Source organism: Heptranchias perlo, unplaced genomic scaffold (genome assembly GCF_035084215.1).
Source record: "Heptranchias perlo isolate sHepPer1 unplaced genomic scaffold, sHepPer1.hap1 HAP1_SCAFFOLD_43, whole genome shotgun sequence".
Lineage (NCBI taxonomy): Eukaryota > Metazoa > Chordata > Chondrichthyes > Hexanchiformes > Hexanchidae > Heptranchias > Heptranchias perlo.
Window position 1 is genome coordinate 3,599,772 of NW_027139442.1, and position 23,221 is coordinate 3,622,992.

At 44.3% G+C, this 23,221-nt stretch overlaps 1 protein-coding gene, 1 long non-coding RNA gene, 1 other non-coding gene and 1 pseudogene across 3 annotated transcripts in view; 3 read left to right on the forward strand and 1 right to left on the reverse strand.

Moving 5' to 3' along the window:
- On the reverse strand, window positions 1-6,944 carry LOC137312387 (uncharacterized). Its single transcript, XR_010960709.1, has 4 exons — window positions 6,435-6,944; window positions 5,992-6,077; window positions 2,787-2,849; window positions 1-2,426 (listed from the first exon to the last, which is right to left on the reverse strand). It is a non-coding gene; the product is annotated as an uncharacterized lncRNA (long non-coding RNA).
- Window positions 6,945-9,554: 2,610 nt separating this feature from the next.
- On the forward strand, window positions 9,555-9,626 carry trnag-ucc (transfer RNA glycine (anticodon UCC)). Its single transcript has one exon. It is a non-coding gene; the product is annotated as a tRNA-Gly (tRNA).
- Window positions 9,627-11,558: 1,932 nt separating this feature from the next.
- On the forward strand, window positions 11,559-13,388 carry LOC137312503 (protein FAM200A-like; annotated as a pseudogene).
- A 408-nt stretch (window positions 13,389-13,796) lies between these two features.
- LOC137312504 (zinc finger protein 585A-like) overlaps window positions 13,797-23,221 on the forward strand; it is a 62,460-nt gene continuing 53,035 nt past the window's right edge. The window contains exons 1-3 of the mRNA XM_067979044.1: window positions 13,797-13,883; window positions 16,822-18,271; window positions 21,285-21,427. Coding sequence (XP_067835145.1) covers window positions 17,181-18,271; window positions 21,285-21,427 — 1,234 coding nt within the window. The 5' untranslated portion in view covers window positions 13,797-13,883; window positions 16,822-17,180. The remainder of the gene's footprint in view (window positions 13,884-16,821; window positions 18,272-21,284; window positions 21,428-23,221) is intronic.

Here is a 23,221-nt window from a genome sequence, read left to right on the forward strand (position 1 = left end):
TTTCGAACGATCAAAACAAAACTTTATTATGAATCAATTGTCTAATTTTTCACTGACAAAATATGAAAAAATACGAGAGTAGAAGTTACGGGGAGAAACTATTTCCTCACATTGCACATTGTGCTGAATCTGTAACAACGACAGATGATGTGAATTTATTCCACTCTGTTACAGTTCTTACTAATGTCCAATAGATGTCAGACTGTATGAGAGTGTGGGATTAATTCTCTGTCTGTCAGTCAGTATGTGATTGTGAGATTCATTCCGTATCCGTCAGTCTCCAGTACAGTCTGTGAGTGTGGGATTCATTCTGTATCTGTCAGTCTCCAGTACAGTCTGTGAGTGTGGGATTCATTCTGTATCTGTCATTCTCTGGTACCGTGTGTGAGTTTGGGATTCATTCTGTATCTGTCAGTCTCTGGCACTGAATGTGAGTGTGGGATTCATTCTGTATCTGTCAGTCTCTGGTACTGTCTGTGAATGTGGGATTCATTCTGTATCTGTCAATCTCTGGTACTATATGTGAGTGTGGGATTCATTCTGTATCTGTCAGTCTCTGGTTCTGTGTGTGAGTGTGGGATTCATTCTGTATCTGTCAGTCTCTGATACTGTCTGTGAATGTGGGATTCATTCTGTATCTGTCAATCTCTGGTTCTATCTGTGAGTGTGGGTTTCATTCTGTGACTGTCAGTCTCTGGTATTTTATCTCAGTGGGGGATTCATCCTGTAACTCAGTCTATGGGAAAAGTGCAAGTCTGGATTCGTTCTGCATTCTTATTTCAGGTTGCAGTATAGTGCTTGAAACTGTTTCTTAAATTCATTAATATGTACAAATCTATTGTCTGGCATTAATTTGTAAATATGGATACACTATTGGATTTTGTTTTCATCTAACAACATGTGTGAGTTTTGTTGTAGGATTATATCTTAATCTCTGAAGATAATGTACATGTCAATCTTTTGCTGTGAATTTTTTGGACTCGTATTTAATGCGTAGCTCAGTCTGGACTAATGGAATTGATATTGTATCTTTCAGGCTGACATTGTATGAGATTTTTGACCTGGTATGTAATCTGTTGTTCTGTCTGTACAAATGGAATTGACACTCTAACTTTCAGTCAGACACTGCAAGAGATTTTTGGACTGGTTTGTAATGTGTAGCTCAGTCTGCACTGATGGAATTCATACTGAACCTTCCAGTCTGTTACTGTGTCATATATTTAGGCTGGTTTGTAAGGTGTCGTTCACTCTGCACCAATGGAATTGATACTGTATCTTTCAGTTTGACACTGAATGTAACTTTTGGACTGGTATCTAATGTGAACCTCAGTCTGCACTAATGGGTTTGATACTGTATCTTCCAGTCTGATACCGTGTGAGGTTTTTCTACTGGTATGTTACGTGTAGATCAGTCTGTACTAATCAAATCGATACTATATATTCCATTATGATACTGTACTTGATTTTTGGACAGGTATCTAATGTGAATCTCTGTCTGCAGTAAAGGAATTGATACTGTGCCTTTCAGTTTGACACAATGTGATTTTTGGACAGGTAACTAATGTGTACCTCAGCCTGCACTAATGGGATTGATACTGTATCTTCCAGTACGAGACTCTATGTGAATTTTGGACTTGTATATAATGTGTAGCTCAATCCGCACTGATGGAATTGATTCTGTATCTTTCAACCTGACACTGAGATTTTTGGACTTGTATGTGACGTGTAGCTCAGTCTGCACCAATGGGATTGATACTGTATCTTTCAGTCTCATACTTTATGATAATTTTGGACTGGTATCTAATGTGTACCTCAGTCTGCAGTAAATGAATTGAAATGGACATTGCATTCTGACACTATGAGGTTTTTGGACAAATATGTGAGTCAAATTTGGGTAACATCTGAACTGGTATCTAATGTGTATCTCAGTGTACAATGTGGTCATGAATACTGCATCTTTAAACTCATAATGTGTGAGAGTTGTGGGCTGGTACTTAATTTGAATCTCGGGTACACTATTTTGATTCATTCTGTACCTATCAATCGGTCCCATGTGTCAGTTCTATCTGGGATTTAATTTGTAGCTAAGGCTGAACTAACGTGAGATTGACACAGTGCCTTTCAATCTGATACTGGGTGTGATTTTGGACTGGGAATTATTTATCTGCCGGTCAGCGGTACTGAGTCATTGTGAAATGGAAATTCCGTCTGTCTCTCCTGCTCTGTTTGACTGTTGGATTGGGATCAGTATGCGACTGGCTATTTCTGCTGTCTGAGATTGTGGGACTGGTGACCTGTCCTTGTCTCTGTGCTCTGTGAGTGTTAATGTACCTACTGTGTGTGAGAAGCAGCTGGCTGCATTGACTGCTCCACGTGCCTCGGGTGGAGTCAACATCACATTGACTGTGGGTCCTTCAAGGATTTGCCTGCAGGAAGAAAAAATATCGCTTGTAACTTAACAACAGGTGAAGTAGAAAATACAAACGTGATCAATTGAATCTCTCTGTTAATAATAATTGTAATATCTACAAATAGAAAACCAGTGATACAAACAGTGTCAGTGTCTGACTCCACTGCAGTACTGCAGCACTCAGCTTCTGCACACCAGGTGTGTTGGGCTGTTTTACAAAAAAATAGTGACATCCAGATACAACCCAACCCCTGCACTGATCCATGGGGCGGGAACTTTTGTACAGGTCAGGTTTCTAATCCCCTCTCCCATGGGACTAACCATAAAACCGAAACAAAACAGTCACTGTTTAAAATTTGTCCTTCAAACAGCTCACCTGATGCCTGCAATAGATGGTCCTTTTATAACTCCCCATATCCTTACTGTACGGCTCTGTTCACTGTTCAATAACAAACACTAAAGGTTAATGGGCAGATATGAAAAATCAGATTTAATTCCTGCCACCAATCACAAACACGTTCACACTGCACATTATCCGGTTTCACCAATTTGTACCGAATTGTTGCGGTTCTGCTTCCGGCCAGTTGATGTCCCCAAACCCCGGGACATTGAAGTTTGCAGATGAGAGAGGGACAGAAGATAAACTCATTCTTCACATTATATTGCACGAGTGAGATTTAGAAAAACTAGGAATGGAGACGTGCTGCAAGTACATTTTGTTAGACCAAACACTATTTGTAATGCTGTGTTAAATTCTTCTAATCAATTTAGGGGGTATTATCTATTCTGAGGAAGACTGTGAAGCTAGGAGAACGGCCGTGTAAATGCCAATTGAATTTCAATATAGAAAGGTGCGAGGTGGTGCGTTTCACTTGGGGGAATAAGGAGGCCATATACTGCTTGGAAAAGAAGAATCTAAATGGGGTGGAGGAGCAATGTAAATCGTGTCCTGAGAAACCAGAGATAAATACTGTGCAATGTACAGTGAAATATAATGCGGTAAATTCACAACTATCGAATGAGTAAAACAAAAACCTTATTATAAATCAATTGTCTTCATTTTTCACTATCATAATGTGCAAAAATGCGACAATAATTGTTACAGACAGAGACTTTCCTCACATTGCAGATTGTCCTGTTTCTGTAACCATGACAGATGATGTGAATTTGTTCCACTCTTTTACAGTTCTCGCTTACGTCCAGTAGAGGTCAGTCTCTGGTACTGTGTATGAGAGTGGGGTTTCTTCTGTGTCTGTCTGTCTCTGGGACTGTGTGTGAGAATGGGGTTTATTCTCTACCTGTCTGTCTCTGGTACTGTGCGCGAGTTTGGGATTCATTCTGTATCTATCAGTCTCCACTACTGAGTGTGAGCGTAGGGTATATTCTGCATCTGTCAGTCTAAGGTACTACATATAAGTGATGGATTCATTCTGTATCTGTCTATCTCTAGCACCTGTCAGTCTCTGGTACTGTCTGTGAGTGTTGGATACATTCTGTATCTGCCATTTTCTGCTATTTTATCTCAGTGTGGGATTCATTCTGTAATTCAGTCTCTGAGACAATGTGCAAGTCTGGATTCATTCTGTATTCTTATTTCAGATTACAGTATCGGATTTGAAACTATATTTTTAATACTTTAAATTATATACAGTTCTTCGAGTATTTAATTTGTTAATATGGATACAATTATCGGTTTTCTTTAATCAAACAACGTGTGTGAGTTTTGGAGTAATGTTACATCTTAATCTCTGAACTTTATTATGAATGATAATGTACTTTTCAGTCTGTTTATGTTGAAATTACTGGACTGGTATGTAATGTGTAGCTCAGTCTGCAATAATGGGATTAAGTCTATATCTGAGTCTAACACTATGAGGTTTTTGGACTGGTATGTAATATGTAGCTCATCTTGCACTAAAGGAATTGATACTGTATCTTTAAGTCTGATATTGTATGAGATTTTTGGACTGGAATGTGATGTGCAGCTCAGTCTTCAATAATGGAAGTGATATTGAATCATTCAATCTGTTACTCTATGATATTTTTGGACTGGTGAGTAACATATAGTTCAGTCTGTGCTGATGAATTTGATGTTGTATATTTGAGTCTGTTACATTATGAGATTCTTGGACTGCTATATAATGTGTGGCTCAGTCTGCACTCATGGAATCGATAATCTCTCTTTCAGTCTAATATTTTATGGGTTTTTCAGTCTGGGATGCAATGTACAGGTCAGACAGTGCTAATAGAATTGAAGCTGTATCTTCCAGTCTGAACATTTATGAGGTTTTTGGACTAGTATGTAATGTGTAGCTCAGTCTGTACCAAAGGTATTGATAATGTATATTTCAGTATAATACTCTATGAGTATTTACCAATATATCGAATATGTAACTCAGTCTGAACTAATGGAATTGATACAGTATCTTTCAATCTGACACTATGAGATCTTTGGACAGGTATGCAATGTATAACTCAGTCTTCAGTAATGTGACTGTGACATTCATTCTGTATCTGTCAGTTTGTGGTACTGTGTGAGTGAGATTCATTCTGTTCCTGGTAATCTATGTGAGTATGGGATTCGTTCTGTATCTGTCAATTTCTTGTACTGTGTGTGAGTATGAGATTCATTCTGTATCTGCCATCTCTGGTACTGTGTGTGAATGTGGGATTCATCTTTATCTGTGTGTCTCTGTACTGTATCTGAGTGTGAGATTCATTCTGTATCTGTATCTAATTATTTTCTCCGATTACATTATGGTATTCAATACTGTACTTTAATATCATAATGTTTAAATAATTTTTCTCATTATTTAATTGGTAAATTTGGATAAACTTCAGGATTTGATGCTGGAGGTTTTAATCAGATAATTTGTGTGCTTTTGGACTACTATTAAATCTATATCTCTTTGAGTAATATTGTGAATGTTAATATATCTTTCAAACTGACATGGTGACATTTTTGAATTGCTATATAATGTGTAGATCAGTCTGCACTAAATGAATTGATACTGCATTATTACATTTTATTTTATAACATTTTTGGACTGGTATGTAATGTGTATCTCAGTCTGTGCTAATAGAATTGATACTGTATTTTTAAATCTCATACTATGAGTATATTATAAACTGGTATCTAATATGTTACTTAGGTTACACTGTCACAGCATTTCTCAATCTGATACTGTACATGAGTTTTGGACTGGCAATTTGTATTCGAATGGTACACTATTCGAATGGATACTGCATGATTAAACTCACGTGTGTGTGAGTTCTGGGCTAGTATTCAATTTGAATCTCGGGGTATCTGGTACTTAATTCATGGCTAATGTTGCCCTTTTGTGAAATTGACAATCTGAAAGCGAGACTTTGGACTGGGATTTTTGTATCTACCTGTTAGCGGGACTGAGTTCGGGAGAAATGGAACAGTGTCTGCCTCACCTGCTCTGTTTGACTGTTGGATTGAAAATGTGTCTCTGGAAATTTGGGATCAGTGTGGGACTGACTACTTCTGCTGACTGAGACTGTGGAACTGATGAGCTGTCTGTGTCTCCGTGCTCTGTGAGTGCTAATATACATACTGTGTGTGAGAAGGAGTTGGCTGCACTGTTCCTTTGCCTCGGGTGGACGAAATTACACATTTAATCTGGCTCCTTCAAGAGTTTGCCTGTAAAAAGAAACGTATCTCTTGTAACTCAAGAACAGTTGAGGTGGAAAATACAAAAGTGATCAGTTTAATATCTGTTAATAATTATTTTGAATATCCACAATTGAAAATCACGATACAAACAGTATCAGTATCTGACTCCACTGCAATACTGCAGCACTCAGCTTCTGCAGAGCAGGTGTGTTGGGCTGTTTTATAACAAATTAGAGGCATTCAGACACAACCCAACCACTGCACTGGTCCATGAATGGGACTACCCGATGTTCGGGTCAGGTTTCTAAACCCCTCACACAGGGGACTAACCGTTCAACTGAAAGCAAACAGCCGTTGTTTAAAATGTGTCCTTCAACTTCTCACCTGGTGCCTGCTCTTTGAATAACTCCCCACATCCTTACTGTCCGGCTCTGTTTCCACTCTTCACTGTCCAGCAACAACAAACAGGATGAGACTGGAACTAAACCAGGACCATTCACTGCTGGTTTGGGGAGAGAACGCAGCAATGATTTTAAATAGCAGTTTCTTCCCATTCTGTCTCCCTTACCCTGGACACACCCTGGACACACACAGCCCGAGAATGACCTCTCCCTTCCCCCGCTCACTCCATGTTCCTGGACTAGTTCCTGATCCACTCCGCCTCTTACAAACAGTCCCCGGACTCCCCCTGACCTTCCCCCGGACTCAATGCCGATCTCTGAGCCCATCTGCGGACACGGTCCCGAAGCGATGAGCTGCTGTAACGAGGCTGCTCTTTGCTCCCTTCCCCCGGGGGCCGTGATCTCTCCATTCCCGGCTGTTTTAAACCATCTTCTTCCGCTCACTGAGGGAATGGCGCCCACAGGCCGAGCTGGGGGAGGGGAGCGCGCATGCGCTCTTCCGCTCACCAACAACCAGCCCTGGGGGCGGGGCTGATTCACGCATGCGCAGATATCTGGTAAAATTCCCAATACAAAAATCGATGGAAACTTTCCCCAATTGGAATTTTTCAGAGTCTGAGCAAAGGAAGTGGGTCTGGGGGAAAGGTCAGAGGGAATGGGGTCCACAGGCAGTGCAGGAACAGGCACCAGAATGGGAAACAGATGGGATTCCACCAGTGCCGAACGCTTGAATCCAGACTGACTTTACAATCTCTAACTATTAAACTTGATGTTTCCATCCTTGCTGTTCCTGTCCATATCTTGTGATGGTAAAGAGCCTTTCATAGATTAAGTGGGCGGCTGTGGAATGAGCCAAAGGATTCTGTTCATTTTTGGCCCCTCTACTGATAAATGAACGTGTGACTCCGAAACTGGAGGGTGGATTTCTCAGACGAATCCTGGAGAAACATGGGAGGAAAGTGGGAGTTGGTGTATTTGCTGGGACCGTGTAGAATTAATATCTGACAGCAACAATCCCAGATTAATTTAACCGGAGTGAAATTCTCGGTTACTAAGAGTAATATCGAACAGCCTTGAGCTGCAAAACTTCAGATGGTGCAACAGGCAAAAGAGGGTTAAATGTGGCTTATTGTTTTTGTCACTCTCTGCACTGTCCCTGAGTGTGGGATTCATAGTGTTTCTGTCCCTTGTACAATATCAGTGAGAGATGAGATTGCATCTTCTGTCTCTCCAACGCGATCTTTCTGGATAAAACAGAACTTTACCGGTTCTCTCACCGCTCTCTCTGTCTCTCTCACCGTGTCTGCTTCCCTTTCTCTCTCTCTGGCGCTGTTTCTGAAGGTGGATATTGCTATTGTGCGTGATTTAGACACTGATACGAAGTCTAAGACTGATACTGTTTCTCTCTCTCTAGTGCTCACATGAAGGTGGGATACTGTCTGATATAAAACAGAGAGAATGAGATGTCCGGGCCGGGCCGCACTATAACTGGGGATGTGTTCGGCATCAGTCCAAGTTAATGGTCATTATATTTTCACAGATTCAGGGCGAGTGTCTTTGTCAGACGGTAACGCTGGCGAAGCTAATTTAGTTGCGACTTTTAGTAATTTGTGTGTCTGTACCCCTCGATCCCTTTGCTCCTCTATCCTGTTCAGACTTATTATCCAAACAATATGTGAGCTCCTTATTCTTCAGTCTGCAAGTTTATTAATGTCCTCTTGCATTTTGACACATTCTTCCTTTGTATTAACTGTACCCCCCAATTTGGTGTCAAAGTCAAATTTTGAAATTGTACTTCCGATTCCCGAATCCAAATCGTTAATGTTAATTGTAAACCACTTCCCACTTTTTGCCACTCCAAGCAACTAACCGTAACCCCTATTCTCTGTTTTCTGTTTTGTCGCCAGCTTGCTTTCCATTCTGCGACCTGTCCCCTGACTCCACGGACACTAAACTTTGCCATGAGTCCACAATGCGGTACCTTACATAAGGCTTTCTGAAAATCCAAATGTATTACATCTACCAGGTCACCCTTATTTACTCTTTCTGTTAATTAGTCAAATGATTTAATAAGATTGGTCCTGTCCTTGTCCTGTTATTAGATTAAATTTTGGCCGCTTCGCTTGTTCTTGATGCTCCCAGCGCTTTTCTTCGGCAACAGCACGGCCTGGATATTAGGCAGCACCCCGCCCTGAGCGATGGTCACCCGTCCCAGCAGCTTGTTGAGCTCCTCGTCGTTACGAATGGCCAGCTGCAACTGTCTGGGGATGATGCGGGTCTTCTTGTTGTCGTGGGCCGCGTTGCCGGCCAGCTCGAGGATTTCAGCCGTCAGATGCTCGAACAAAGCAGCCAGATAGACCGGGGCTCCGGCACCCACACGTTCAACGTAGTTCCCCTTTCGCAGGAGGCTGTGAACACGGTCCAAAGGGAACTGCAGTCCGGCCCGGGATGAGCGAGACTTGGCCTTGGACCGAGCTTTACCGCCGGTTTTTCATCTTCCAGACATTTCCACAATCTCACAAATACTTCCACAAAGAATGAAGAAATCCTCCCCCACTCGCCCTTCTTATACCTTCTGGAGGAGTACAGTGGGGCCATTTGTGATGGGTGTCTCTCAGAGTGTTTACACTGCCCGCTCACCCTCACTGATATTGCATCTTTCAACTGCTGTAATATTGTCCTTTACTAATATTGCTACTCTGCCTTCATTCCCTATTTCCCTGTCCTTTCAAAAGATCTTATCGGCTTGAATATTAAGCTGCCACTCGTGCCCAGCTGGTCGTCCGGTCTCTGTAATGATTTAATGTAACTATTTAACTTTACTCAATGGCTGATGTGAGCTGCGGCAAAATGTATTTCCAACTGGTCAAGTATTGCAGGTATCGACTGTCTCTTCAGTCCGAGAAAAGGTGAAGAATTACTGGCTGTTCTGTAATTTCCATTGATTGGGGGTTGGCGACATCTACTGGGCGGAAACGGGAACTGCAACAGAGCGAGAAAGGATCCGTCAGAAACCAGTTTCAATGAAGGACAAAATCCAAAAGCCTGCAGTGTCTGTTTCGGGTTTAATGTTTAGGAACTATTTTATGGTGGCAAATTATCAGCGATGGTGGTATAGTGGTGAGCATAGCTGCCTTCCAAGCAGTTGACCCGGGTTCGATTCCTGGCCATCGCAATTAGTTATTCTTATTATTTCACTTCCTTTTGAAACTGGAAGTTTGCAATCGAATTTGATGCAGTTCAGCTGGATATTGTTTCCAAAATATAAACCGCTGTAATTATTTTAAAATGTTTTCAACGTTCATTTCTTTTCCCTATAGAAGGAACAGAGGAAAAACATACTGGGAATGGTGAGTTACCAAGGGTCGAATGAGAGTGAGGAAGGCAAATGATATGTCAGCCTTTATTGCAAGGGTGTTGGAACATAAGAGGAAGGAATTCTTGCTGCAAATGTACTATGTTGAAATATTGTGTAATATTGGCTTATATTCGCTGGAGTTTTGAAGAATGGTCGGTGATCGCATTGAAACGTATAAAATTCTTAGGTGGTTTGACAGGGTCGGTGAGGAGAGGCTGATTACCCTGCTGGAGAACCAAGAACTAGAGGTCATAGTCTCAAGATAAGGGGCCGGACATTTCGGATCGAAATTAGGAAGAATTTCTTCACTGAAAGTGTTGTGAATCTTTGGAATTCTCAACCCCAGAGGGCTGTGGATGCTCAGTCGTTGAATATATTCAAAGCTGAGATCGATAGATTTTTGCACTCTCGGGGAATCGAGGCATATGGGGATCCAAGTACAGAAATCACTAACAGTGATTACTAAATCACTAAAAAGAAGTTAAAATGGAGATGAAATTTTGATCTTTAGCTCAAGGGAACGGGAATAAAAAGGACTGGAAGTTTTGTCACAGTTATACAGAGCTCTGGTTCGTCCTCATTTAGAGTACTGTGTTCAGTTCTGGGCACCGCACTCTCTATAATGGCTTGGAATGAGAAGGAGTTTTTCTCTTTGTGATCCTATGCAATGGGAGGGAATAGGAAAGGGTTTGGTCTTTTCGGATTTTTTCCAGTGGGAGTGAAAGAGAAGAGGTTTGTTCCATTGAGATTCATTCTGCGTGCTCTTGCGTTTACTGGGGAGACCTGTATGTTGCCAAATTGCTTTGTTTTTAACATTGTGCCCCCTCGTTTTACCCTAAATAGAAAAGTATAAATATAATGAGACATGGAAAGGAAATTCGTCAGATATCAGGTTATCAGCGGAGCTTATAAGGCCGGTAGCTGCTCGCCAGAGAATGCTGAGCCCGATTGACAATATCAGCTCACTGCCATTAAATGGGTACGGTCACAATACAAACCCAGGAAAATAAAATGAATCAAAACTGGACATCAAATAAGAAAGAGGCAAACATTTATTTCATAAGTAGATGATATGTCACAGGCAGTCTTGTCGTCAAAAATTGTGATTGCGTGAAATTGATTGGTTGAATGTTGGACTGAAATTTACTTTCACATCTGTATTAGGTAATTTCCGTTGGGCAAATAGCAGGCAATCATTTCACAGGTAATATCCGGTTAGGCAGATGGCAGGCAGTCATTTCACAGGTAATTTCCAGTTAGGCAGATGGCTGGCAGTCATTTCACAGGTAATTTCCGTTGGGCAGATGGCAGGCAATCATTTCACAGGTAATTTCCGTTGGGCAGATGGCAGGCAATCATTTCACAGGTAATTTCCGTTGGGCAGATGGCAGGCAATCATTTCACAGGTAATTTCCGTTAGGAAGATGACAGGCAGTCATTTCATTCTGTGGAGCGATGGCCTTTTTCTGGTGGAATACACTTTCAGTTATGATTAGTTTTTCCGGAGCAACAGCCAAGGCACGCTCTTCCTCGCCGACAAAGTGACGGTGTGTGGTGCTGGTTTAAGTCCAGTATCAAGGGGAAAGGAGTCGGGGGCGGCTTAATCATCAAACTTTATTTCCCAAAAATGAATCGTTTTGTAAGAAGAGAAAGAAGTTCTTCTGCAACAGAAAGTTCAATTGATGATGGACGCTCTTCTGCCATATCGACCGGGTCTGAACCACCTCTGAACCACCTACCACATCGAGGATGAAGCAGTATAGTGAGGCTTTTTTGAAATGTGGTTTCATCAATTGTGCAAACGCAAACCAAGATCGAAAGCCCCAGCGTGTTATTTGTAACGAGGTGCTTGGAAACAAGAGTTTCAAACTCGTCAAAATTAAAAAGTAATTTATTGACAAAACATGGGGAACTCGTTGATCACCCGCTTGAATGTTTTTAAAGGAAGAAACGGGGATTAAAGTTATCAGCACAAGTTCTTAGTCGGTCAACTGCTCTGAATGATAAGGCACAACTGTTGTCATATTTGGTCTCATATCGTGTGGAAAGAGAGAAAATGGCCCATACAGTTGGCGAAAAACTTATTCTTCCAGCATCTCTGGATATGGTGCGTACAATCTTTGTCGAGAAGCCTGCTGAAAAATTGAGAACCATTCCTCTCAGTGATAACACAATGTCTCGGCGAATATGTTCTGTTGCTGAGCATTTCGAAGCCAAGCAGCCGGGGATTTTGCTATCCAACTTGTCGAAAGTACTGATATTTCAAATTGTGCAACACTGTTAGTTTATGTGAGATCTGCCGGGCAAGATGACTTTATGGAATTTTTGTTGTGTTGTCTAACTTTACCAACAAATAAAACAGGAGCAGAGATATTCGAAGCACTGCATCACTGTGCAGATGGAAAATACAAATTGGACTGGGCTGATTGCAAAGAAATTCCAAGTGATTGTGCAGCAAAAATGACAGGGAGAAATAGCGGAGTTGTGAGATGAATATCTGAGGCAGCTGGTAATGATGGTTGGAATCACTGTTTCATTCACCACGAGGCTTTGGCGTCCAAGGCTGTTCCCCCTGATCTTATCGCAGTACTGAAGGAAGTAGTGAAAATTGTTAATTTCATTAAAGGATGCTCACTGAACTGCAGGCTTTTTGAAGCATTATGCTCAGAAATGGGAGCTGAGCTTACTCATTTACTGTTTCACACTGAAGTACGATAGCTGTCACGGGGCAGGGTGCTTTCAAGGGTTAACGACCTCAGGAAAGAGATTCACATTTTTCTGGTAGAGAAACATTTAATTTTGCAAATGTATTTTATGATGACAGTTGGTTAATGAAGTTGTCTTCCCTGGCTGACATGTTCTCAATTTTAAAGGAACTGAATTTGAAGTTACAAGGAAGAGGCAATGATTTGTTTCGACCTTGTGAACAGATAAAAACATTCCAGAAGTCATTAGAACTGTGGCAAGCCCGACTGAAAAGTAATCACCCGAGATATTCCATGTTCCCAACACTGTTACAACAAATTGCGGGGAACATCTTCAATGAAGATAAAGGGAATGAAATGAAATGTGTCATACAGTTACATCTCGCTGCTCTGTCTGACAATTTTAGTCGCTACTTCTCGACAGAGGGATTTGAAAATTTGAAGGAAAAGCGTTGGATGAAAGATCCTTTTGCTTTCGAAAATCCTGAATAGACAATTAAACTAAACTTGATGCCTGAGCAAGAAAACGAACTGGTGCGACTCACCTGTGAGCACACTGAAAACACGCCACAAGTTATTCAGTGTATCTTCTTTTTGGCTCAGTGCTTTCAAAGAATATCCTCTGTTGACTAAGATTAGTGTTCTGTTGTTGCTGCCATTCACAACAGCCTACATGTGCGAACTGGGATTTTCGACTTTGAGAATGTTGAAAACAAGAGAAAGAAACCGAGTCATCAGGGCACCTGATAAGCGTGTCGAGCTTTCATCTTGTGATCCAGATTGGAATGAGATCATGAACAACAGGCAGACCCATCCGTCACATTATTTAAGTGAAACTCAACCTGATCTTTTATTTACTGTATTTATACTGTAATTAAAATGTTTTTCAAGTAACGTCGTTGTCTTATTTTATTTATTACTTGAAGTAAAGTGAAGAGCGAGCATGTTTTGACCTTTATTGGGATTTGATGAAAACTCCAGTCAGAAGATATTATTTTTTGGGTCCCTGGGGGAAGTGTTTTTCTTCCACTGAGTCACGAGAAAATTTTTTTAAAATAAATGTTCTACATTGTACGGTCAGTGTCTGTTTAGCAAACCGGCTCTGAATTCCTCAGTCTGTATTTCGAGAAACGGTTCTGTGCGCGACGCGGGCAATAAAACACTGACCCACGCACTGCGACTCATGGCTGCCGGAGGCCCCACAATCCGCCATGCCGCAGAAACCCCTCTATCTTTCGAACGCGCTGACTTCCCGCTCAGACTGCGCGTGCTCCCCAGGCCCGCCGTGCATTCTGGGAAGGCATCGCTCCTTTCCTTTGTTCGCGAGTCGGACTCGGTGGAAACGGGAGAAAAAAACGAGAAGCGGCGGGTAGGACGGGGGAGGCGCTGGGTGATGGGTGTAATGGAGTCCCGGGACCCCCGGCTCTGATTCGGGGCCTGAGCCCTACTCGGTGTTGATGAGACTCCGCTCTTTGCAAATGCAGGTTGTTGTTGATCTGCTCCCGTTGGCCTCAGCTTTGCCGGACGGAATCAGCCAGGGACGGTGACTGTGCTGCTCCCCACAGTTGAAACGCCCTCAGCTCGCTGTACAGGCTCACAGGTGCAGAATTACCACTTGGCCGGGTACTGGAGGGCAAACAGTGACTGGGCCCGAAACCCAACATCACGCAGAACCTTCAAGAGAGAAAAGGAGGAAAAATAGATCCTGCGATGAATCTGGATTTCAAAACAGCGAGGAAGTGTCACGGAGGGATAGTGTGTGGGATGGGGGAATTCAGAGTTTAATTGGGGCAAGGAGGGATAGTGTTTGACGGGGGATTTACAGCTTAATAGGGGCAAAGAGGGAGAGTGTGTGGGATGGGGATTTACAGCTTAATAGGGGCAAGGAGGGAGAGTGTGTTAGACGGGGCATTCACAGCTTAGGAGGGGCAAGGGAGAAAAGACTGTTCCAGAGAAACTAGAACTGTGTGTTCTGAATTTCTATCCTGTACTTATGGTGATGAATTATGTAAATGATGAACACAGATGCGTAGACTAGGCTTGTATTCTCTTGAATAAACAATATTTAGGATTGATCTAATTGAGGTGTTTAAGATGATTAGAGGTTTTGATAGAGTCGATGGAGATAAACTATTTCCTCTGGTGGGAGAGTCCAGAACAAGCGGGAATCATCTTAAAATTAGAGCTCGGCCATTGAGGGGTGACGTCAGGAAGTAATTCTTCACACAAAGGGGAGTGGAAATCTGGAACTCTCTTCACTCCAAAAAGCTGTTGAGGCTGGGGGTCAATTGTAAATTTGAAAATTGAGATTGATAGATTTGTGTTTGGCCAAAGTATTAAGGGCTATGATACGAAGTAGGGTAGATAGATTTAAGATATAAATCAGCCATGATCTAATTGAATGGCGGAACCGGCTCGTGGGGCTGAATGGCCAACTCCTGTTCCGATGTTCCTAAATGCAGCAATCCGCAATAAGTTTGTGGATGGCAAGGGCATTGCTCACAAGTGAACGGACATCTGGAGGGAGATGCGGTGAGAGGAGGTGACTGGTCAGGGAGTGTCTGTAAATGAAGCAGAAATGATAACCGGTCAGGGAGTGTCTGCAAATGATGGAGAAATGCGATTGGTCAGGAAGTGTCTATAAATTAAGTAGAAATGGGGACGTTCAGGGAGCGTCTGTCAATGAAGGAGAAATAGTGATTGGTCAGGAAGTGTCTCTAAATGAAGGAGAAATTGCGACTGGTCATGGAGTGTCCGTAAATGAAGGATAACTGGTGACTGGTCATGGAGTGTCTGTAAATGAAGGAGAACTGGTGACAGGTCAGGGGGTGTCTGTAAATGAAGGAGAACTGGTGACAGGTCAGGGGGTGTCTGTAAATGAAGGAGAAATGCTGACTAGTTCGGGAGTGTCTGTAAATCAAGGATAAATGGTGTCTGGACAGGGATTGTCTCCAAATGAAGGATAAATGGTGCCGGGTGAGGGAGTGTCTATATATGAAGGAGAAGCGGTGAAGGGTCAGGGAGTGTCTATAAATGAAAGAGAAATGGGGACGGGACAGTGAATGTTTGTAAATGAAGATGAAATGGTGATTGGTCAGGGAGTGTCTGTAAATGAAGGAAAAATTGTCTCATTAGGGAGTGTCTGTAAATGAAGGAAACATAGTGTCTGGTTAGGGAGTGTCTATTAATGAAATCGAAATGGTGACGGGTCAGGGCGTGGCTATAAATGAAGGAGGAATGGTGACGGGTCAGGGAGTGTTTATAAATGCAGGTGAAATGGCGTCTGGTATGGGAGTATCTATAAATAGGGGAGGACATGGTGACAGGTCAGGGAGTGTCTATAAATGAAGGAGAAACGGTGACGGGACAGGGAGTATCGATAAATGACGGAGAAATTGTGACAGTTCAAGCAGAGTCTGTAAATGATGGAGAAATGGTGACTTGTCAGGCAGCGTTTGTTAATGAAGGAGAAATAGAAACTGGTCAAGGAGTGTCTGTCAATGAAGGAGGAATGGTGATTGGTCCGGGAGTGTCTGTGAATGCAGGAGAAATGTTGACAGGTCAGGTAATGTCCATAAATGAAGAAATAGTGATGGGCCAGGGAGCGTCTATTAATGAAGGAAAATGCTGACTGGTCAGAGAGAGTTTTTAAATGAAGGAGAAATGGTGTTTGCTCAGGGAGTGTCTGTCAATGAAGGTGAAATGCTGACTGGTCAGGGACTGTCTGCAAATAAAGGAGAAATTGTGATAGGTCAGGGATAGTCTTTAAATGAAGGAGAAATGGTGACTGGTCAGAAAGATGCCGTCGCCAAATTTGGGAGGTATTACATATGGACTGCCTACAGGCAGCTATAGGGAGGGACATAATGTCGAAATGAGGGGCAGACCATATACACACAGCAAGAGTGAGCATCTTCAGGAGAGGAGAGGGGAACCAGTGAGTGCAGAACAGAATCCAACCAGTGTCAGCACCTTCAGGGGAGGAGATGGTTGGGAGCAGTGCGTGTAGAACTGAACCTAGCCAGAACTAGCACCTTCAGGGGAGGAGAGGGAATGGAACCAGTGAGTGTAGAACTGAAACCAGTCCGAGTCGGGATCTTCAAGACAGAAAAATTAAATAGAAGGAAAATTGTTGGAAGTGGTGCGATGGGTTTGGGTTTCAGCAGAGGGAGGAGGGTGAGTGTGCGGGACGGGCATTTAGAGTCTGGGGGAATGAGCGGGTCGAATGTTCCATAGAAACTGGAATTGCCTGTTCTGAATTTAAATCTCGTATTCACAGTGAGGACTTTTGTTATCTCCTTTTACAGGGTATTAGAAGGGGAGGATTTGCAGACGACAAACTCAAACCAAACATCACGTCAAGATCTGACAGTCACTCTATTCACCAGCACCTGAAGATTATCGGCCTTAAAATATAGGAGAAATGTTGATCTGTTCCACCTGTGGGAAAAGATTTCAAACATCACTGTGACTGGAATAGCAGCGAAACACACACACCCGAGTGAGAGTGTTCCAGTGCACTGACTGTGGAAAGAAATTTAACCAGTTACACAGCCTGAAAAAACATCGTTCCATTCACAGTGGGGAGAAACCAGACAAGTGTTCTCTGTGCAGACGAGACTTGTACTGATCGTCCAACCTGGAGAGACACGAGGACGCCCGCACCATGGAGAAACCGTGGAAATGTGGGGACTGTGGGAGGGGATTCAGTTACTCGTCCCGGCTGGAAACTCATCGACACAGACACACTGGGGAGAGGCCGTTCACCTGCTCCGTGTGTGGGAAGGGATTCACTCAGTCATCCCACCTCATTGAACATCAACTTGTTCACACTGATAAGAGACTTTTTAAATGTTCTGTCTGTGAGAAGAGCTTTAAAAGAAAAAGTGATCTGCTGACACACCAACGCATTCACAGTGGGGAGAGGCCGTTCACCTGCTCCGTGTGTGGGAAGGGATTCATTCAGTCATCCAACCTGCTGACACACCAGCGAATTCACACTGGGGAGAGGCCGTTCACCTGCTCCGTGTGTGGGAGCGGATTCACTCAATCTTCCCACCTCATTGAACATCAACTTGTTCACACTGATAAGTGTCTTTTTAAATGTTCTGTCTGTGAGAAGAGATTTAAAAGAAAAAGTGATCTGCTGACACACCAACGTACTCACACTGGGGAGAGGCCGTTCATCTGCTCCTTGTGTGGGAAGGGATTTACTCGCTCATCCAGCCTACTGACACACCAGCGAGTCCACACTGGGGAGATGCCGTTCACCTGCTCTGTGTGTGGGAAGCGATTCACTCGATCATCCCACCTCCTGAGACATCAGCAAGTTCACATCGGGGAGAGGCCATTCACCTGCTCCCTGTGCGGGAAGGGATTCGCTCAGTCATCCACCCTGCTGACACACCAGCGAGTTCACACTGGGGAGAGGCCGTTCACCTGCTCCGTGTGTGGGAAGAGCTTCACTCAGTCATCCACCCTGCTGACACACCAACGAGTTCACACTGGGGAGAGGCCATTCACCTGCTCTGTGTGTGGGAAGGAATTCACTTGTTCATCCGGCCTCATTGAACACCAACTTGTTCACATTGATAAGAGACCCTTTAAATGTTCAAACTGTGAGAAGAGCTTTAAAAGAACATGGGATCTGATGAGACATGAAAGTATTCACATTGAGGAGAGGCCGATCACCTGTTCCGTGTGTGGGATGGGATTCACTCAGTCATCCCACCTGCTGAGTCACCAGCGAGTTCACATGTGACTGCAGGAGTTGGATTCTGCTGTTATTGCTGTATCCAGGACTAAACCACGTTCATTCTGACAGTTGGAGTTTGTTTCTGATGTTAATGACCCCCTTTAACTGGGCTGCAGTTTAGTATTCTGTACAAGTGTCAAATAAATCAGCTTTCTTTTGAACACAGTGTTTTTGACCTTCATATCTCGATGATAAAAGAAACAGTTGGAGGACTTATGACGACGTGAGTTGAATACATCTTCGTACTGAGCTCCTCCACCTTTTTAAAAGATGGATCTTCAAGATATCCAAGTCTGACAGGACATAAAATTCTATTGTATCACAGGGTCCAGTTCAATCAGCCTGAGCAGTTTTCCACTCTCCTTGTGTGAAAAAGAGCTTCCTGATTTCAATCCTAGACGCCCTAGCTCTAAATTTAAGGTTATGTCCTCTTGTTCTGGATTCCCCCAACAGAGAAAATAGTTTCTGTTTCTACCACTTCGAATCCCTTTGTCATTTTAAATCCCTGGATCAGATCACCCTTCAAACTTCTAAACTCAAAGGAATGCAAAACCAAGTTTATGCAACCGGTCCTCATAATTGAACACTTCAATGCCCAGTATCATTCTGGTGAATCTGCACTGTCCCCCCTCCAAGGTCAATATATCCTTGGTGAGGATCAGTACTCCAGATGGGCTCTGACCAAGGCTCTGTAGAACTGAAGCATCACTTCCTTCCCTTTGTATTCCAACACTGGAGATAAAGGCCATTAGTCTGTGGTTGCTTTTTGCATCTGTGCACTAGCATTTAGTGATTTGTGTACATGGACACCCAAATCCCTTTGCTCCTTCACCATTCGCAGTCTCTCACTTTAAGAAAATACTCCAATGTTACCTTTTTGCATCCAAAGTGAATGATCTCACACTTCCCCACATTGAACTCCATCTGCCACAGTTTGTCCATTCACTTAAACTTTCCCTTTGTAACTTTCTGCTCCCATCTACACAACTTACTGTGCCTCATAACTTAGTGTCATCTGGAAACTTGGATCTACAACTCTCTATTCCTTCATCCAAGTTATTGATAAATATGGTGAAAAGCTGAGGCCCCAGTACAGATCCCTGGGGACACCACTAGTCATATCCCGCCAATCAAAGAAAATTCCCTTTCTCCTTACTCTTTTCTCCGACCTCCCAACCAATTGCAACCCAAGTCACAAGGTCACTTTCAATTTTGTGCCTTTTATTTATTCCATTAATCTCTTGTGCTGAACCTTTTCAAATGCATTCTGTAAGTCCATATAGATAACCTTCATAGACAATCCCCTGTCCACCTTGTTAGTTTCCTCAACAAATCCAACGAAATTAGTCAGATATGACCTGCCCTTCACAAATCCAAGTTGACTCTCTTTGACCAGCTCATTTTTTTTCTCATGATAGATTTCAGTTAGTTCCCCACAACCGACGTTAAAATGACAGGTCTGTATTGTCCTGGTTTCTCCCTCCTTCCTTTCTTAAATAAACGGAGTGACATTTTCAACATTCATATCCAAAGGCACAATTCCTGAGTCTGGAGAGCTTTGGGAAATTATGACGAATGCATCTGCAATTTCCCCACCTGTTTCCTTTAAAACTCTGGGGTGGAAACCGTCACATCCTGGAGATTTCATTCTTAGTTTGTAGTTATTTATTTATCTGACTGTGTATAACAGGACTGAGTGTCCCAGCACTGAGTGTGTGTATAACAGGACTGAATGTCCCAGCACTGACTCTGTCTACAACAGGACTGAATGTCCCAGCACTGACTGTGTCTATAACAGGACTGAGTGTCCCAGCACTGACTGTGTGTATAACAGGACTGAATATCCCAGCACTGACTGTGTCGACAACAGGACTGAATGTCCCAGCACTGACTGTGTCTATACCAGGACTGAGTGTCTTAGCACTGACTCTGTATATAACAGGACTGAGTGTCCCAGCACTGACTGTGTGTTATACAGGACTGAGAGTCCGAGACCTGAGGGTGGCGAGACATGCGGTTGTCGGTGCAGATTAAATAGGTTGCAGGGGATTACAGAGATAGGGAGAGGGTGAGGGCCATGGAGGGATTTGAACACGAGGATTGTAGGGCTGGAAGAGGTTGCAGAGATAGGGAGGGGGTGAGGGCCATAGAGGGATTTGAACACGAGGATGAGAATTTTAAAGTCGAGGCATTGCCACACCGGGAGCCAATGTAATAGAACACGAACAGAGCAAGACACACACAGAGGTCTCACAACAGAGCATGAACGGTCTAAAGGACCACCTCCGTCCAGGGGTCACGATACCTCCATCGCGGGTTCGTGGTCCCTCCATCCCAGGTTCACGGCCCCTCCCTCCCGGGGTCGCGTTCCCTCCGTCCGCGGGGTCACAGTGCCTCCATCCCTGGGGTCGCAGTTCCTCCATCCCGGGGTCGACGCCCCGCTGTCCCAGGATCGCGATCCCACCATCCCGGGGTCACAGTGCCTCCATCCCTGGGGTCGCAGTTCCTCCATCCCGGGGTCGACGCCCCGCTGTCCCAGGATCGCGGTCCCACCATCCCGGGGTCGCGGTCCCTCCATCCCCGGGTCTCAGTCCCACCGTTCGAGGGTCTCGGTCCCTCCATCCCGGGGTCTCAGTCCCACCGTTCCAGGGTCTCGGTCCCTCCATCCTGGGGTCTCGGTCCCACCATCCCGGGGTCGCGGTCCCTCCATCCCGGGGTCTCGGTCCCACCGTTCCAGGGTCTCGGTCCCTCCGTCCCGGGGTCTCAGTCCCACCGTTCCAGGGTCTCGGTCCCTCCATCCCGGGGTCTCGGTCCCTCCATCACGGTGTCTCGGTCCCACCGTCCCGGGGTCTCGGTCCCTCCGTCCCGGGGGTTGCGACCCCATTAACGGCGATCGGGCCTGAAGTCGGAGGAGCTGTTGACCGGACCGGCCTCACTGCGCCATTCCAAGGCCCCGGGGCTCAGGCCACTTCCAGATGCGGACCCTCCCTCTGTCGGTCTCGACCCCGCCCACAGCAGCGGCCCTCCGACCGCCGACCCGAGGCCGCCATCATCATCCTCCCGGGACGCGCCTGTTGCTGAAGGAACGCGGCATAGGGACCGCGCGGCGTCCCTCGGGCCGGAGATTTATGTGCTCATCGCGATGTCAGCGCGCAAAGGTGAGAGACGGTACCGCGTGTCAGGTGATAGGAGGAGTCAGCCCAGGACAGAGGCGGGCGGAGGTGAGGGCTGTCAATCAAAGGGCCCGGAGTCAGCACTCACTGCGCACAGGGTTTGGAGAATTTGTTCAAAAAATAAAAATAGAAATGTACAAAAAAGTGGATAAATTGCAAATTCAATAAGCTGAATTAAAAACAGAAATGTCCAATGTCACTTAAGGCTAATGGTCTGGGTCCTCCTGCCTCTCTCAGTCTTCTCAACCTGGGGCACAGGATGAGCAGAATGCTTGAATCTATATTTTTTAATGCAGAGTGCGCTGGATGTATGGAATGGACCAGCAAGGGAGGCAGTGGGGCCTGATTGTATCAGCAAATTCCACAGAGTTGGGAAAGTACCTGATAGCGCTACCTTGGGATATGACAGCCTAGAAATTGGGATCTTTCATTCATTTTTTACACTTGTGCACTTATTTTTATTGATTGGTGTACCTGGACACCCAAACCCCTCTGCTCCTCCACAGTCCCTAGTTTCTCACCCTTAAGAAAACACTCCCTATTTCTCACCTGATGCCTGCAATAAATGATATTTGTATAATTTCCAACATCTTTACGATTCGGGTCTGTTTCCACTCTTCAGTGTCCAATAAGAAGAGAAATAGTGAGACTGGAACTTTATTTAATATTTCAAAATATACTTTATTTCATAAAATTCATGAATACACACAGTTCAATGTAAATATTACAATTACAATTCAAAACAAATACAATACACATCATACGATTCCATTATTACAAGTCAAAACACAGTAAATATCTTCTAACACATGCTGTACAATACAAGGTGGGATAGCCTTACACGGTTGCCTTTCCCCATAAAGCCTTTGTGTAGGCCGCACCTCGCTTCAGTGTGCACCTCAGCATGAAATACTGGACCTTGGAGCGTGCCAGTGGCCAACACTTGGCCGCGGACAGTTCCCTCGGCAGGAAGACCAGCAAGATTCGGGGGAACAAAGGGCCTCCTTGACCGAATTGATGGTCTTCCAGCAGCTGTTGATATCTGTCTCGGTGTGCATCTTGGACAACTGCCCATAGAGGACAGCGACCTGTGTTACCGAGCTGTTGGGGATGAACTCCTCTTCGACACCACGGTATAGGGGTCCAGTCTCCGTGGAGGGGGTTATCAGCTTTTACCCGAATACACGGATCCATTCGCCCACATTCATGTTAGTGTTTGGCAAACACTATCTGATGTCTTTCACACACCTGTCGAACCTTGGGGTCAGAGACGTAGGGGGTATTTTCACCTTCACATCTTGGGCGGTAAACTGACGGAGCAAGAATTAAAATCGGGTCGGTTCTGTAAGGGGCGGGTGATCCGCTCTACCAGTTCAGTCCCCAGCGATGGTGAAAATTTCCCTCCACGTGTTATGAACCGATGCAATTTGAGAAAATGGACCAGCTTGTGGGCTTCGAAGATTCATTCTTGGGCGTAGGTCAGGAAAGGTGTGGCCGATTTTAAGTATCCTCGCCTGGCGGAAATAGGGTGGTCGAGGCTTGTAAATGGTGTCAGGTCATTACCGCCCCTTTAACGGTGGCGTTCCTGCCTCCACCATCGTGGGTCATGTCCTGAGAAGAGCGGCCCGAGCAACACCCACCTGTTTCCGGTCAGGCCACGTGTAAAATGTAAATCAGAGTATTATGACGTACACGGGAAACCATTTAATGCTGGCTAAAAATGGGTGGAGGAGCCGCCCTTTCGATGGGCATTGAGTGGTCCAGAACACTGAGAAGTTT